Raw genomic sequence first — 17,533 nt, forward strand, 5'->3', positions numbered from 1 at the left:
GTTGACGTGTTACTAAAATGCTACTAGCCATGAGCTCTGCTTTGTAGAGGGGAGAAAAAAAGTGACTTTTTGCCATTTCTGCATTGTTAATTTTATTTACTTATTTTTAGCTTTCATCATCTATGCATTGAAGCTTCTCTCCAGTAAAACACTGAAGTTTCTTATAGTATGGCAGCTCTTTCACCCCTTCTGCAGTAGAGAAGCAGAACAGAAAAGAAACAGGAGCCCCAAGGATAGGTTAAAAAAAAAAAAAAGGAACTGAACATGGTACTGTCAGAAGGTTTGTTAGAGTGCAGACACTGCCATGTCTTCTCACTGAACATCAGTTCTTCATCTGCTGAATGTTGAGGCTTGGAGCAAGATGAATCCCATACTTCTTGTTGCTAAAGCACCATCTGTTTCCTTTCTGTCTTCATTTGCAGTCACAACAGCTCGAAGAGATGCATAAACCAGTAGGGTTAAATCTAACAAATGTGACCAGTAGGAGTTGCATCTCATCAGCCAAGGCTCACAGTGTTAAAATATCAGAGGATATCTTTGCAAAGATACTCTAAGGATATGTGTATAGCCTGAGGAGCTTTCTGTGTAATTCAGATTTTACTGGTAATTGCATGGTTACCAGAAAATACTAAGTATTTTAGAGCATGAAAAATTGGAAAAATCCTTTGCCTACAGCATTCCTGGTTGATGCCATTTGATTTGTGTCCCAGGCATTGGTTTCAGTTACACTGCTTGGCACGAGCTGTGGGCTAACACCAGTGTTTCAAAGTGTTCTTGTACGCAGTGAGGTTCACAGGCTCTTTATTAGTGAAATAAAGCCTGGGCAGACATTAGTGCACAGTACCGGGTTTTTAAAACCACCAGTCAGATGGTTCAAAATCGACAGGCAGCAGGTATGTTTGCTTTGTTAGGAAAGGTTCGCTCATATAGTGACAGCTCAGGATTTGCTAAAAGTTCAGACTTTGTGAAATCAAATTTCCTACGTTAGTGATTTTATTTACTTACTTATTCATTTATTTGTAGAAAATGGCATGTACCATAGTAACACTGTGCAGCCCAGCTAATACATCTCTAACTCTGAAATGACAACATAATTTATCTCTTACCTTTTGTGAAATGCAAACACTGACAAATTATTAACAGTAGCTTTAATTTCTCAAATCATTATGAAGTATTGCTTACAGAAGATTGATTATAGCATTTACTGGTGACATTCAGGTACTTTTTTTCTCCTAAGCAGGAATTCTGCTTTTATTTATTTATTTATCTATTTATCTGTCTATCTATCTATCTATCTATTTATTTATTTATTTTGTGTGTGAATAATTAAAATCGAGCAGTTCTTAGACCAACTATATTTTTCTCATACGTGTTCTTTGCAGGAATATATGGTATATAGGAAACATACATACATGAGATTGGATGGTTCTTCAAAGATTTCTGAACGAAGGGATATGGTAGCAGATTTTCAGAACAGGTAACATATTTTTAAAAGGTGTTTTTGTACTAAATCATGTGTATATAGTTGGTATAAGATTTAATGTAAATAAATGAAATTTGCCCTAAAGTATCTTGTATAATAACCATGATCTGAAAGTTTCATGGTGGTTTGCTGAGTGTTGATATTCACGTTGATACTAAATCCATTTGTATTTAGAAATTCATCATTTCTGAGACAGTACAATAGCAAATTTTAGTGTACCCATGATTGTTGCCATTCCAAGTATGCTATTGCTTATAAAGAAGGTTGACAGAAACAGAGCAAAAGTTCTTTAGTTATTATATGTTCTGAAAACTGACACTCTGAAGATGAAATTGAAAATATTGCGTATGCTAGAGCTTTGGAAGTGACCTACTTTGCTGAAAAACACGCCGTATCACTTAAACATGTTTCACAGAATATAAATAAATAAGTTTATCTTTAATACAGTTGGATTTATTAAGATAGCTTAAACTAATATATGTATAATAGTTAAAAAGGGGGGGGGGGGTTATTAAATAGTAAGACGTGCTAACCTGTTCAATTTAGTAGAACAAAATGGATTCTTTCAATTCCTACTAGCCTGCCAGGAAAGAAAACTATGTAGTCATCTTGTTACAAGTTCAAATATTTCAGTATAACCTTGTCTCTATTGGGGCACATTACAAATAAATAATTAGATTTATGGTTATTAAGTTTCCCTTTAATCATGAAATACAGCTTGGTAGGATGTCACTTTGGTGTAGTAGTTCACAGTAAGGTTACCCTTCCTGAATGCGGGATGTGAGCTTTTAAGGAGGTCACTTTTGTTTTTCAGACAAGTTAGGTTCACAGATTGTTGTTCACTGCGAGGTGAAAGCACAGTGTTCTAGACGATAGTCCTTGCGTCACCAATCCCAAGGTATCACAGCAGAAGACAGGAGGAAGAATGTGTACAAAACCTTTCAGGCCATTCGTTCATAAGGATTGAAGACCTGAATAACTGTGCTGCAATGAAAAGGCTTTTAGTGAACTCCTTAGAGCAATAAAACTTTAGAAGAGTATGAGCCAAGTACCTGGAGTGAGAGGACTGTGCAGTGCCTTTTTCTCTGTTCCCAGTTGTCAAAAACAGGTTCCTTGCTGGTTAGGATGTCCTCCTGGAATGCTGACACTTCTTCCTGTAAGGTCCTTCAACCAAAGAAGTCAAAAAACTTGTTTTTATTAATAAAAATAAATTTGTTTTTATTAATGAATAGAACAACTAAAGAAAAATAATCATTTCAAAAGGAAATCCCTTTGAGATATAGGTCAGCCAGTATAAACAAGAATTCCTATTAAAATGTTACTCGAGTTCCTCTTATACATGATTTACTTATGAGAAATGTTTTCAGGAAAAAAAAGCCTGACTGAGACTAAACTATCCTGCAGGATGTCCTAGTAGGATGCTGAAAATATGTAACCATGGAGTGATAATTCACTCCTGTAGTCTGTGCCACTGTCCTCTTTCTTTCCTTTCCATATGGCATTTCCAGAAGTGTTTAGGTGACTATGTGCACATTCCACTATTGTTGTAAAAGTCAAAAGACTTCCTGGCCAAGGATTGCCTATACTGTGCATGGGTACCTGCTGTCGTCTTCAGCTTTGCACCTGGAAGATAAAGTCTAGAGAATGACAGCTTGGTTTCAATTCCTCTCGGATGCCCATAGCTCAAGATAGAGTTTTGTACTCTTAGACTTCAGACTGCCAGAAACCTTCCATTTCTAATTTCAGAGTTCTTGGCTTTTATATTTATAACTTAAATAATTACTTTGGTCCTCTATTGGCAACTTCTTGAGGGAGAAAAAGAATCTCTTGTTAGACCAGAGTAGGTTTTTTGAGAGTCTGTTTTTTTACAATACAACCTTGCCAGGTAAAGACTGGTAATTAATACCTTGAAGCATGAGTCCTGAGAACGTAGTTGTTTCTACCTGACCTGTAAGAATATGGATTCCAAAACCTTTCTTTTTTTTTTTTTTTTTTTTTTTTTTTTACGTCTGAGTTGTACTAGCATATGCATAATAGCATGCGATATACCTGTACTTACTACAGCGAGGGTCAGGTTACCTTTAATGAATAGAAGTTTATTATTTAAGAATAAATTAATGAAGACTCTTAGATTAGATGAGTGGACTTTTGGGGACAGACTGCTGACACATAATCAATCAAGAAGATGCCCCGTGCTGCTTATTCAGCAGGAATTTTTGGTCTCTTACTAATTGTGCATGCATTATTGTATGGACAGTGTGGTACCAAAAGGATGTGGTATTGCGTTGTCTTCTCTTAAGCATTTCTCTTGATGTGTACTGTCAAAGAACATCAACCTCTTTGGAGTCCCTTTACTACTGCTTTGTGCCAACCTGTACAGGGACCCATATGGTGTTAGACACAATTACATTCTGCTGACCCCACACTGCTGGCACTAGTGAAGTTCACAACCTCAGTGGAAGTCCTGATTTTGCTGTTACCAATTGAATTTTGATCAGTACTTGGTGATCCGTCATATAGACCTGTCTCATTTGTTTTCTGTGTGTGCCGTGTTAGAGCTGCCATTGAGTTTGAGTAACTCTGTTCCCTTTTCTTGAACTCTTCAGACTGCAGCTAGGACTTAAAGCGTTTTTACAGTTGCTTGCCTAGTGTGCCTCAACTGCCTCAGTTACGTAAAGGATTATTATCTGTAGAGGATTATTCCAAGTCAGGTATTGGGATGCCAATATCTCTGTTAGTAGTCAGCATTCCTAAATCTGATGCCAGCAAGTCTCACCGTTGAGGCTAATATGACTGCATTAGGCTTTATGGAACTTCCAGTGAGGTGTTCAGAGATGTCTTCCTTGAACTATGCCATGGAGTGGTGATCCATGTTGTGTAACGGCCTGTTCTACTGGGAGCTGTGTTCACTGAAGCTACTGATCTGTCATTGACTTTCATGCTGTCTGAGGAATTCCAAAGAATGTAAATGTAATACAGTTAAAATGCCCAAGGTGGGAAGGACAGCCTGTGTGCAGTAATAATGGAATTTACTTACAGACAGTATGTCTCAAAGAGCTTAAGTTAGAGTGAAATGAATGACTTTTCCTCTTGTGCAGTATCCAACTATTAGTAATGTCTTGCATAGTCATCTTTGAAACATTCTACAGAAAATCACAATTTCATTACTATCATTTCATTGCTATCTTGAGATGAATCAATTTATTTTCATTTTGCTGATAAGAAAACTGGACAAAAGAATAAATTTTTTAATGCAAATCAGCACAGTTGTGGCCGTAGTTGAGTTCTTAGACTGAGGGATTTCTGTTTCTGCTGACAGACCCTTGTCCTTTTAAAATGTACTTCTGTGTTTGTCAGCTTGCTTTTATATGAAGGTTGTTCATTTTTTCCTCTAAGAGTTGTTTGTTCTTTTCAAAGCACCAAATTTAGAACAAAAATTGCTTCTACACAGTTCCAACTTTATTGTTCTTTCTTTATCAATTGAATGTTGTTAGGGCGCAACACTCAAGATTTTATTTTATTTTATTTTATTTCTTAACATCGATCAGTTCTGTGAAACAATAAATTGTTCTTTGTCTATATGAAATCTTAATTTCCAATGTGGGCAAGATAAACAAAACCTGGTTTGTTTTGATAGAGATAAGAAGCTGCTATTGCGAACTGAATGCTTGTGTGTTCAAGCAGTCCTCATTTGTGTATTAACTTCTTTCGTGTGTTTTTCTCTGGATCATGAACAGCACAAAACATTCTGAAGTGTTCAAGTAATAAAAATAGCCCTGATCACTTCACATGGGTCAAAAAATTTACTTCTGTGGTTACTTCTTGTTCCTCATGCACAAAATATTTTTTTTTTAAATCTCTTTCCTCTCCAGGAATGATATTTTTGTGTTCCTGTTAAGCACAAGAGCTGGAGGCTTGGGCATTAACCTTACAGCTGCAGATACGGTAAGTGAAGTTTCATAAAGTAATACAAAACACAAAAAATCAGCTTTCTGATACTCAGATTTCAGTTCTCCTGTGCTTCCAAACACCATTTTTACCAAGCTGCTCGTCTCCTGCCTCCCAGACTCGCAACATATGTGGGAAAATGGGTGTTGCTGTGTGGAAGCTGGAACTCTTATATCTATGCTGATCAATATTAGTGCTTCCATTCTCATAATGAAATTGCCTAGCCTTGTTTACTCTGCTTATATTTGTAATACAATATTATCTTGGTGATAAAGTTGCAGGATATTGAGCACCCGGTGTACAGTTTTTGGTTGCTGTTAGATACCTTCCTTCTCCCCACATACATCAGCAGCAGAGTCTAGAAAGGAGCTGGATGACTAAAGGGGTCTACAAATGCAATGACACTTTCATACAAGTGCTGTCTCTTGCATGGCTGCTTGCTCTTAAGGTGCAGCAGCAAAGCAATCAGTGAGCACAGGTATCAGCCACATTTTTTCTGTGCACAGTCGAATGAAGTAATGGCAGTTGAGTTGTGCTTGTATTTCTAAATGAGTAACAGCTAGTCAGGAAAGATAGATTTATTCCTTCTCATGTGCCTGAGGTGTAAAGGCATACTGATTTAAGTGATTGCAAGGATTTGCACTGTTGAGCACTTGCACCAATCACTGTGGGAGGGAATACTGACCTACATGAACCATTTATGTTTTCAGTAACTGCTGTTCCTGTGCTTCTAACATAATAGCTTATGTGCAGGCAGATTTGAACCCAAGACAGACTGTAGTGCTTAGCCACACAAAACCAAAAATCTCTGATTCAAAACTATGATGTAATTCTTTAAATATCTTTAAATATAAAAATCTCTTGATATTACTTAAAAGAAATCAGAAGAAAGCTACTTATAATAGCTTCAGAGTTGTAAACTTCTCTTGATTGAAGTTGCTTCAACATAGGGGAATAAAAAAAGATGGAAACACAGGCATGTTTCTGCAGGCTCCTTGCATTAGCATTCTTAGTTCTGTGGTTTTGTAGCTTTCTGAATACCTCATCTAAAATGGTTTTAATGTCTCCTTTTTTATGTTTACTGTGCATAAGATAGAGTTAGAATGATAGGGCAATGTGAATGTGATGTGGTATTTCAGTTTTTTTTTTTTTTTTTTTTTTTTGTGAAAGCACCAGCGTTATTAGACTAGACAAGGCTTTATTCAGATCTTGGAAAAAAACAGAGTATTACTTTTTGTGTGAAATGCTGATTTGATGGGCTTTTTCTTAAGGTAAATAACACCAAAAATGGCTTCACAATGTAATTAGTTATAGGCTTATGAAACGACAATGATATACTATGGTGATAAACTCCAGAATTTGGTGCCTCCAAAGCAGATTTGTTGAAGGAAATACTTAAGATGTTCTGTTGAAGTTGAAACATTCACTGTCAATTAGTTTGAATATTTTTGAAATGCATTGGGAAAGATTTGAATGGAGTGGGCAAAGCTAGGTGAATGCAGCCTACAGTGGGCATGTGATTCTGTGGGGTGTGTAGTGGAACTTTTTTATCATCTTGTTAGTTTTTGTTTTTTTGTTTGTTTAATCTCCAGGTACTCTAAATAGATGGTTTTATTTAATCATTTATGTTCTGATTTTCTTTTACAGGTCATCTTCTATGACAGTGATTGGAACCCAACAGTAGACCAGCAAGCCATGGACCGGGCGCATAGGCTGGGTCAAACAAAGCAAGTCACTGTGTACCGGTTGATATGCAAAGGCACCATTGAGGAGCGTATCTTACAAAGAGCTAAGGAGAAGAGTGAGGTAGGAATAAAGAAATCATCTGAAACAAGAAGTTACAGAAACTTTATTAAAAAAATGTGTATCAAAATGAGTAAATAAATTATTATATATAAATTATAAATTACAATATATATATATACACTACATATATATATATATTTATATATATATAGTGTGTGTATATATACACACACACACTTTTAAAACACTTAATTTATATACACATAAATATATATATGCATGGAATGCATATAACAGAAACCAAAAGGGAATGTCTTTGTTTAAACAAACAAATCTGTTACTAGCGCAGCATCATTACAGCTGCATTATATAAACTGGGAAGAAGCTAAGTATTTACACAATGACTTCATGGAAACTATTTCTTATGATGCAATGAAACTACTTAGGACTCTTTAAAGCTAGAGCTTGCGTCTTTGCTGTGTCAGGGCAATACTGATTCCTCTAATGTTATACTGTTACACCACAGCTGATTTGTTTGAAGAAACTTGAAAGGTAATTAAAGGACAGTTTTTGAGCTGTGAGGGTTGCCAGAAGGGCTCATTTTCCTGCAGCATCAAGTGATAAATGTATTAGAAACTTTAAACCTCATGATACTTTACTGGCAAGAAAAAATTAACCACAGTTTCTTTAGTAGCAATAGATATACTATACATGAGGCTCAGATGTTGTGTGCACTTGGGATTTCTTTTAGCTTTTGTCTTAACTAGATGCTGGTCATAGCACTGAAGCAACTGAAGCATCTCCAACTGAATGCATTCATATTTCCCTTGTTGAATTTCATCCATTTTGATGTGGGATACTGCACTTAGTAACCTGATACCAACCTGAAAATAAGTGTAGTTTTTTTGCTGGTGCTCCAAATCATCAAAATTGGCTTATGCTAAAGCTTGTTCTTTTTTGCTGAGTTGCACCTCTTACCGTTTTGTTCGTTTGTTTGGTTGGTTGGTTTATTATTGTTATTATTTATGAATTTATTTAATTTTTTAGTGTAGTTGAATTAATCAAGTTGCTTGTGCTGAGTGAATTGCTTAAACTGAGACACTGACTCAATATGGAGATTTAGTTTTCAGTGAAGGAGATTACGTGTGTTGTACCTTTTAAGAATGTGATCTGCATGATCCTGTATACAGATTACTTGAAAAATAGGACTGCTAATTTATCCTTTATAGGGGTACTGCTGTAGTTTTACTCTGTGTTCAGCAATGTATTAAGCAATAAATATTATTATTACGTGGTGCTTTAGAAGTATACAGCTTGGTACAATAGATGGCAATTTTCTCCTTTCTAGCTCAGTTGCTTCTCATTTTTTAATAATTGCATTCTCAATAAAATCTTTCCTTAAATTTTGCTACTAATTATAGTATGACAGAGAAGTTGAATCAATTCTGACTACACACACTTGCATTTACGTCTTTTTTGGCTAGCTTTCAGTGAAGGATAATGAAAATGGATCCTTTGAGTAATTTCTTCTTTTTTTCCTGTTTCTTTTTTCCTAGATCCAGCGAATGGTGATTTCAGGTGGCAATTTCAAACCTGACACTTTGAAACCAAAAGAGGTGGTCAGCCTTCTACTGGATGATGAAGAACTAGAAAAGAAATGTATGTGAAATTCATGTTGTAGCATTTTCTCCATCTTCCACTTAGTTTTTTAAACCATTAGTTTTTTAAATCTGTGTTTTTATCTCTACAAACACATGTATTTCTGATAACCACTTCCGTTTCCTGGCTCATTTTGTATTGCCATTCCTGTTAGTACAAGCTGGTTTCATATCACTGCTGAGCTGAGGGGTGAGGTTGTGCAAGAGAGACATGATGATGTGATAGTTTTTGTTGGCACTTGTTCAGGATCATTACATTGTTCCTGAATGACAGAGGTTTGACAAGAATTAAGTAGGTCACGACAAGAAAAGTATTAATAAAAATGTTGTGTTGCGCCGCAGTTTTGAAGCTGTATTAGAGGTACGCTTGATGGTATGTTTGAAAAAAAACTTCAACTGTAAGACTTTTTAGTAATTTGGATGGAAAGAGTTTAAATATAGGAGTTCTACTTTGAGTTTTTCATTTTGCTTTAGTTTCAATATAGGAGGCTTTTCTTCACAGTTCTGTTATAACCAGAATTTCTTGTAAGGTTCACAAAAGGGTATGAAGTATCTTTCCAGCGACAACAACTTTGTGCTTCTTTTCTGACAGTGCGTCAGCGTCAAGAAGAGAAGCGACAGCAAGAAGAAACAAATCGTGTGAAGGAACGTAAACGTAAAAGGGAAAAATACGCTGAAAAGGTACCTTGATGCAGAGAGGTTGCCTGCGTCAGTGACACAGAGAGCCTGAAAAGCTTTAGGCACACCATTATGTAGTGTGGAAATACTTTATGCAAAGGCAGTCTAATGAGTAAAGCGTTCTCTTCACCATTGAATGTCAGTCTGGCACTTCCTACACAGAAGAGGGATGTTATAAAATAAGTAATGCACAGTTCCCTGTATTTTAGTATCATTTACAACTTCAAAAATAAGCATATCCGTACAACACAGTAGATCATCAGTAGTTTATGGACAATAATTTGGGGACTCAAGTTTGAAAAAACAACAACAACAACAAAAAACAAGCAATTGAGTGATCATTCTATGGCATATAAAATGGAGACTTAATTAAGATTTTGTTTTGCAAGGATGAAAAAATAATACAAATAAAGAACCAAACATAGATAAATCCCAAATAGCTATGTGGTTTTGCAGAAAGACAGAAGATTAGTTAGTTAGTTAGTTTGTTTGTTTTTAAAAATCATTAAATCTTGTTTATGGAAAATCAGAATTTTTGAGTATTGGAGGCTTTGCATTAATTACTTTTTTATAATGGTAAAGAATTTTGAGCTTACTTCAGAAGGCAATGGAAATCATAGTAATTCTATAAGAGTAATTCTACAGCACTCAAACTATTTTACAAAGAAGAGAAAAAAACTGCTTATATCTAAAGACAGAGCCTTTAAAGGATCTGTTACTTTGTCCTTCAAAAACTTGTTTCGGATAATTCTGTACGTGGCATTCATTTGAGTTATAATACTGCATTAGATACTGAGATTCTAATTTGCATGTTCCACTTCGGTTTTTGCATTTTTCATTCCCTGTATCGTTTTATTTATTTCAGAAGAAGAAGGAAGATGAGTTGGATGGGAAGAGAAAGAAAGAGGGCATGAATCTCGTGATCCCGTTTGTTCCGTCAGCTGATAACTCCAACCTGTCTGCTGATGGGGATGACTCCTTCGTTAGTGTAGATTCTGCCATGCCCAGCCCCTTCAGTGAGGTGAGACTGCCTGCTTCTTTAAACTATGTGCTGTTTCAGTTGTGATCTTATATCTAGTAGGGTTCTTGCTTTCTGACATTTTGGTTGATACAGAATTCAAGTATGTATGGAAATGAGATGTCTGAAAGGTGAACCATGGAAGTGAAAATAATTTATTGAAAACATAGCAGCTGCAGTAAGCTGCCTACTGGAACCCCTCTGTTGATATGCCATTATGCTCCTCTTCACTTTCTGTCTTTGTCTTTTCTTAAAGTAAGTTCATGTTCTGAACCACTTGCTTTTGATTCTGAATCAGTGTGGCTTTTAATCTGGAATTTAAATTGTAAATTTCCAATGGTACACGCTATATTTTCTTTCATATTTTTAATAAAGAATTGCGAACAATTTTTGGCAGCAAATATATTTTGTTGTATGCCATATTGACTAAGATTACTATATTGTATTGTTCCCTTGCTGATAAAGATTTTTATTGGCACTAGTTAATAGGTTAAGAGTCCTATTGTTTTCTCTCTTGCAGTCTGAGAAAAATGCGCAGTTAAACTGCAGTTTTCTTAAATCTCTGCTGAGTCTCTCCTGCTGATAACATTTATGTTCATCAGTTGAAATAAAGTAGTTCCTGGAGGTCTTTAATGCTGTTCAGCATGTAAATAGAGGGTATAGTGTGACTAGGCAGGATATGTATCATGCTGTAAGTCTTGGGGAAAATGAGAGAGATCAGAACAATACCAATTACTTGTGATTGTGTGTCTTACTATGTTTGAACCCTTCCCTTTCCTAACGTGAGAAGCTAACGGCTTTGTTCTTCGTCATGTTTAGATATCCATCAGCAGTGAATTACATATGGGCTCTATTCCTCCCGATGAGAGCAGCAGTGATATGCTTGTGATTGTGGACGATCCAGCTTCTTCAGCACCTCAGTCAAGGGCAACAAACTCTCCTGCTTCCATTACTGGCTCTGTTTCAGATACCATGAATGGTCAGTACTCTTGCCTTGACTTACTAACACATGTTAAACCTTGACTTTGTATGTCTGGTTGGTATGTGTTCTGCATTTTAATCAGATTTTGTGTATGGTTGGCAAGATTAGCAAAAAATAATTTATTTCATTGAGAAATAACTTCTGATTTGATAAGAAATCTGTTTATAGTCATTCATCACACTTTCCTTTTTCCTGTGTTAGTTACTCTTATGAGTTTTTTTTCCCTTGTTCCTATATTATAGAGTGCTCATATTACTGAGCTACAGACATCCACAGAACTTTTTAAGTTTTTCCTTGAATTTGCCATAGGGCTAATAATGAGTTCTCTATTTCCACTGAGTGATTAAAGCAGCTATAATTTTAAATAATGGTAACAGTTTTTAGTTACTGTAACTTTTTACTCTGAAATAAGGAGAGACCTAGTTCTTGATGAGTTTCTTTACAGATAGCAAATGGAAGGAACATATATCTTCAGTAAGAAAACGCTTCATCCTGAAGTACAACCCCGAATCCTCCATCTATTTGTGGATTGGATTCATAACAATAATGACAAGGAGGTTAATAAGATGTGATTAATGAAGGGTCAGGTTTTGTATATGTGATTTCTTTTCATGAGAACAATACTTGCTAACAGTGTCTGTATTAATGTAAATGAACAGTATCAATTAACAGGAACAGTATGGCAAGTTGTTACAATGCTGTATTTATTTATGAGCCATGTGACATGCTATAGCAGTTACTGTTTTAACACTTTTTTTTTTTAAGGGGTTTCAATGCAAGATACACCTCTCACTGGGAGAGGCCAGTCAGGTCGAAGCCGCGGTCGCCCTAAAGGATCAGGTGGTGGATCAAAAGGCACCGGGAAAGGCAGAAGCCGGAAATCGATAGCGGGAAGCGCGGCCGCAATGGCAGGTGCCAAAGCAGGGGCAGCAGCAGCCTCTGCAGCGGCATATGCAGCGTACGGGTACAATGTCTCTAAAGGTATGTGGGGAAAGGGAGGCAGCAGGCTACCCAGAGCAGAGCCAACCACATGAGTTTGGACGATTGCTTGTTTACAGCCTGTCAAAAATAGATGCAAGTATTGCTGGTATTGCTTGTACAGTATATTCTGAGATCCAGGCAAAGCGCAATGTGACACGGTACCGGTGTGAGAGGATAGCCAGTTTCACCGCAGATGACCTTGAGAGGCTAATCTTGCAGAATTTTCACCTGCCCTTTAAATTATCTCATACCAAATACTTCTCTCCTGTTTTTCATTTTGGTGCCCAGACAGATTAGATAGTGTTGTCTATCCCATGGGTTTGGCTGTGTCTTTCCCATATTGCTGATATGCTGAAGTTACAGCATCAGGTTTAAAATGTTCTAAACCAATGGTGATGGAGCTTCAGCTTTACACCACGTATAGTCATCCCAGGATATAAGTGCAAGATGATTTGTATGTTTAGGCCATCCCTCTTCATTAAAATCTCATAAATCATGAACGCAGTGTTGTCTTGGGACTAAGTGTTAGTATATTGTAGCCATTTAATTTATTTTTTTTGTTGCCTAAGTGCTGCAAGTGGAGTGATATGCTCACGTGGAATTTGATTCTCTTTTCCATTGCTAGGCATGTCTGCAAGCAGCCCTCTACAAACAGCAATTATTCGGCCTTCTGGACTTGCAGATTTTGGACCTTCAAGCGCCTCTTCTCCCTTGAGCTCCCCTTTGAGCAAAGGAAACAGTGTTTGTGGCACCCCCAAAAGCTTAAACCTGACCAGCAGTCTCATATCAGAAACTCCAATTCGGAAGCAAAGCAAAGGTGCCCACACCTCAGGTGGTCGGTAGTAATTTTGAACCCCCAAAGCTTGTCTGAACTGTGTTGGCTTTCAGAGTAGACCACCCTGCAAGGTGAAGGCATGCAAATGAATGCCTTGTTGCTATCAAGCACCTGTGTGAAAAGAAAATCAAAGCACAATGGGAACGGGTGGTTTATGTGAGCACTTTGATTATGTGTATCCCAAAAATTATCTTTGCAGACACTGCAAGAAGGATGGAAGGGGTGTCTGGGGTAACTGAGGTGGTCGGATGGTATTTTATTGACACATCTGACAAAGATTTCCCAAGAAAGCATCCAGGTACTCCATGCAATATCCCAGAGCAGTTTGTGCTTCAAGTCACACGAGTGTACTCTCTTGTAGCTTGAAGTGGAACCCAGCTTTAGTTTTATCCTATGAAATCAGTATCTGAATGCCAGGGCTATCCTGTAGAGTCAGAAGACATTTCTGTACTGGGAGCTGGTCAGCGTATATGCAGGGGTAGCTGGGGGCTAAGCTGAGGATGATGTGTAATCAAAAGATTAATGGATTCTTCTACTGTGGGCCTCTGGGGTTTTTGTTTGGTTGTTTTTGTTTTGTTTTTTTGGGAGTTTGAAATGCAAAGGAAGGTATCTCAGGTGGTTTCCAGGGAGTGGACTCTTCTCAGCACCATTTGTTTAGAGTAGGTTCAGAGCCAAGGAGTGACAGGAGCTCTGGCAGGCCTGGTGAGGGTAACAGCGCTGCCTCTGCTTCCTGCAGTGAAAGAGGCTCCAAGCCACTGGCTTGATCTGTGTTTCAGAGTTCTTGCCAGCATAAGCTCTTGCTGTGTTAAGAATGATTTTTCTAATTTTTGATACGTGCTGAACTCTTAAAGGCTTAGAAACACAATCAGGCTCTACTTGTGCAAATCTCAAGAGCAGGGAAATCTGCAGGGCCAAGGAAGAGTTTGCTGCTGTTCCTCTCAGCGTGCCATAGCAGAGCGTGGCTCTGCAGCTAGCAGTGCTGCGAGAGGAGCAGTGAGAAACAGCACTGAGAGAACTGTGCCATTCCCATCTCCAGCCAAATCCTGGGGAAAAAAAAAAAAAAAAGTCTCATATCCCAACCATCCATTGACCATTCTTCCAGTGTGTTTTCCCTTCATCTCTGTGATCATCCCATGTACTAGCTTGGTGGAGCTCCCTGTGGGTACCAGTAGCCGTCTCCTGTAAGGCTGATAGAAGGCAGTGCTGCCAGTGCCCGTCTGTGTTCTCATCTCCAATTGCTCCTTCCCCTTTCTCAATGCACAACCCCCCTCTGTAGCCCCCTGCTTTGCTGTAAGCGTTGTCTGCATTGCACTGAGATTTAGGTGTGGGACATTCTGTCTGACACACTGAATTAAAAGGCTGTTCTGGGGCACTTTCAATCCCTTGAGAGAAGCAAGTTATGAGTTGCAGGTCTGGGCTGTGACAGCAAAAGATGACTTTTTTATTATTATAATTTTTTTCCAACCCCAAATCCTTTGCCTGGCGTCCTACAGTGTGGAGCAAGTGCTTCCTGTTGGCTCTGCCTCTAATTTGCACACCTGAAAATAGCAAAACTGAGCTTAGTTAGATTGATTTTTAAACAGATTTGCAGGGGATAATTGAGGGGGGAGATGGTGTTTAATTAACTCATGAAGACTTCCCCCTTCCCCTCGTATTCACATGTATATATGATATTTAGAGGGAATCAGACAAATGCCAAGCCTTTTTTTCTCTTTGAATGTGCTGTCTATTTTTATAACTGAACTTGTACATATGTATAAAGAGAGACACATCTTTCTTTTACTAACTGGAGAAGAAAATCTTAAATAAAATGGAGTGAGATAATTTTATGTAAATCAGTGTCTTTGTGGTTTTTATGCATATAGCTAGCTATGTGACAGGGTTAGGGAACAGCGTGGAGGTTCCACATCTGCAGATGCATCTAGGGACGTGCTGCTCAGTGTAATGCTCTCGGGTATTTACGCTCTTCTGAGTATCACATTCTGTAACCTTTTTCAATTACAACTGTACAAGTTATCACATGTTTGTATTCACTGATTATCCGGTAATTTACTTCGGAGCAGGTATGCAGCAGATCACAAGAAAATAGAATAATTGCATAATGGTATCTGAATCACAACAGTTCAATTCAACAGTTGATTGCTCTGGGACATCATTCTCTACAGATTTTCCATTTTTTTCCTTCCTTTTTCAGGTTATTTTTTAAAGGGTATTTTTTTTTGTGTGTTATTTTTGGTGTTACTGTCTTGATTTTCAAACTGCTAGACTGTGTCAATTTGTTGTAATCCAAAGTTGAGAAAAAATACATTTGTAACTTGAAAAGATTGGAAAAAAAATAGTAATATTCTGTTGCACGTATGCTTTTGGAAGATTAAATTATTGGTATTGTAAAAAATGATATTAGCATTTGAAAAACTTATTTAATCTTCAAAAGAAGTACAGAATGATCTCACAAATTGTGGGGAAAGTAGCAGTAGCCTAGCTGCATGTGAAACATGCATCAGGCTAACAAATTCAGGGAGACCTAACATAGCAATAAAATAAATGAGCTGGTAGATCATATCCAGTTTAATATCTGTAAAAAGTTTAAACAGATGCGTTCTTTTTATTATGCGACATAGAAGATCTGAGATTCTGAGATATTACTCAAGGAATTAGGAAGTGTTCATGTAAAGGCTGTTCTACTCAATTTCTTGATTTGGGGAGTTTAGTGCTAGAAAGACAAAGACTGGGAAATATGTTAAGGAGGGGGGAAGTTTTATGATCAACGCTATGGGGAACACTTCTATCTAAATGAGCAAAATGGACATGCACACTGAAACTTTATTTTTTGGAGTTTCAATCTGCAAATCTTTCCACTCAGGCTGTGCATCGTGCACTTGTCTTACGGATTAATGGCTGAGAAAATGTCCTTTCCTCTGAGGGACTGAAGTATTTGCTACTGGCAGAAACAGGATACCGAAGTAACAGAGTTTGCAATCAAAGCTGGAATGGTGAAATAGATGTCAGCATCTTTGGGGGAATGTTGGGAATGTGTATTCCTCTTGCTATTTCATTATTGCATTGCTATCTCACTCAAATTACTGCAAAACTGTTAAATGCAGTTCTCTGAGTATTCCTACAACCCATTTTCTCTTCCTGTCATGGGTCGAGTATGCTGTCCTCATGTCAGCCACTGATGATCTCTTCCTATTCACCAGAGAGTTAAAACAAGACTACTGTAGGAGGGTTTTCAACAAGAACTGTTTTAATTCTTAACTTCAGGGTATTAGTAATGCACTGACCATACATGGCGTTATTTCTGTGCCTTTTTTTCTGTTGTGTGCTTTCCCCACCGCAGTGTCTCTGCTCTTTGCTGTAATGTTCTGTTCCGTGAATGCCTTCTGTCTGCCTAGGGCTATATTTTGCTTTACTCCCATTTTCCTGAAGTATTTCCTTTAGCAGCATTTCCCAGGGTGTGGGGGGGTGGCACACACAGCTCAGTGGGAAAAGATCTGTGCCAAAGGAATAGGAAACTTTGCTTGTAGCTGAGGAATAGCTGAGTTGCAGCTGGGAGGGGGACTAACATGACTGATAAAATCACTTTAGGGGCAGGATGTGGATCAACATACTTTGGGAAATGCTGCCCTATGACCACTGCTCTGCTAGTCCTGATCTACAGTCTGTAGGGCAAGCTGGTCTGCCTCTGCTCCCAGGCTCCTCCTCCTCTCATTTCTGCCTTTGTTTTTGTTGTTGACTGTTCAGTCTGAAACACGTTACAGCTTGACATGCCTATAAGGCTCCTTCATTGTTCTCCCCTTACTGCTCAAGAAGAGATGGCTGTGCACTCCGTGCTGCCCTTTGGAAATTTGCAGCTCGAGTGGCTGGAAAACACATTGTAGCTCCCTACCCAAGGAGAGATGCTGCTTGGATGTTAAGTATAACTGCGATATATATACTAAAATAAAGACAATTGCATCTTATACTCCTAGGCATAAGCACTAGCTGAATTGTGAAGGTTGGTTGTTTTTTGTTTGTTTTTATTTGTAGCATGTACCAGGTGTGTAGTGGTGAATGAGAAGGGAAGGGGCAATTCATCATTCCTCCTAAGAGCATCTTTATTGGGGTGAAACATATGGGCCAGCTCTCAGATCCAGCCACCAGGTCTGTTCTGCAAACACAAGCCTTTCTTGTAGCTTTCAGATTAGTATTCTGAGAAGCTTGC

At 37.9% G+C, this 17,533-nt stretch overlaps 1 protein-coding gene across 1 annotated transcript in view; it reads left to right on the forward strand.

Annotated features, from left to right (window-relative positions):
• INO80 (INO80 complex ATPase subunit) overlaps nt 1-15,164 on the forward strand; it is a 66,026-nt gene extending 50,862 nt beyond the window's left edge. Inside the window, exons 28-36 of the mRNA XM_084520541.1 lie at nt 1,383-1,477; nt 5,356-5,428; nt 7,079-7,237; nt 8,734-8,836; nt 9,428-9,516; nt 10,379-10,534; nt 11,351-11,510; nt 12,279-12,494; nt 13,120-15,164. Coding sequence (XP_084376667.1) covers nt 1,383-1,477; nt 5,356-5,428; nt 7,079-7,237; nt 8,734-8,836; nt 9,428-9,516; nt 10,379-10,534; nt 11,351-11,510; nt 12,279-12,494; nt 13,120-13,337 — 1,269 coding nt within the window. The 3' untranslated portion in view covers nt 13,338-15,164. The remainder of the gene's footprint in view (nt 1-1,382; nt 1,478-5,355; nt 5,429-7,078; nt 7,238-8,733; nt 8,837-9,427; nt 9,517-10,378; nt 10,535-11,350; nt 11,511-12,278; nt 12,495-13,119) is intronic.
• Nucleotides 15,165-17,533: the final 2,369 nt, after the last annotated feature.

This window comes from Aythya ferina (assembly GCF_964211825.1).
Source record: "Aythya ferina genome assembly, chromosome: 5".
Taxonomy (NCBI): Eukaryota; Metazoa; Chordata; class Aves; order Anseriformes; family Anatidae; genus Aythya; species Aythya ferina.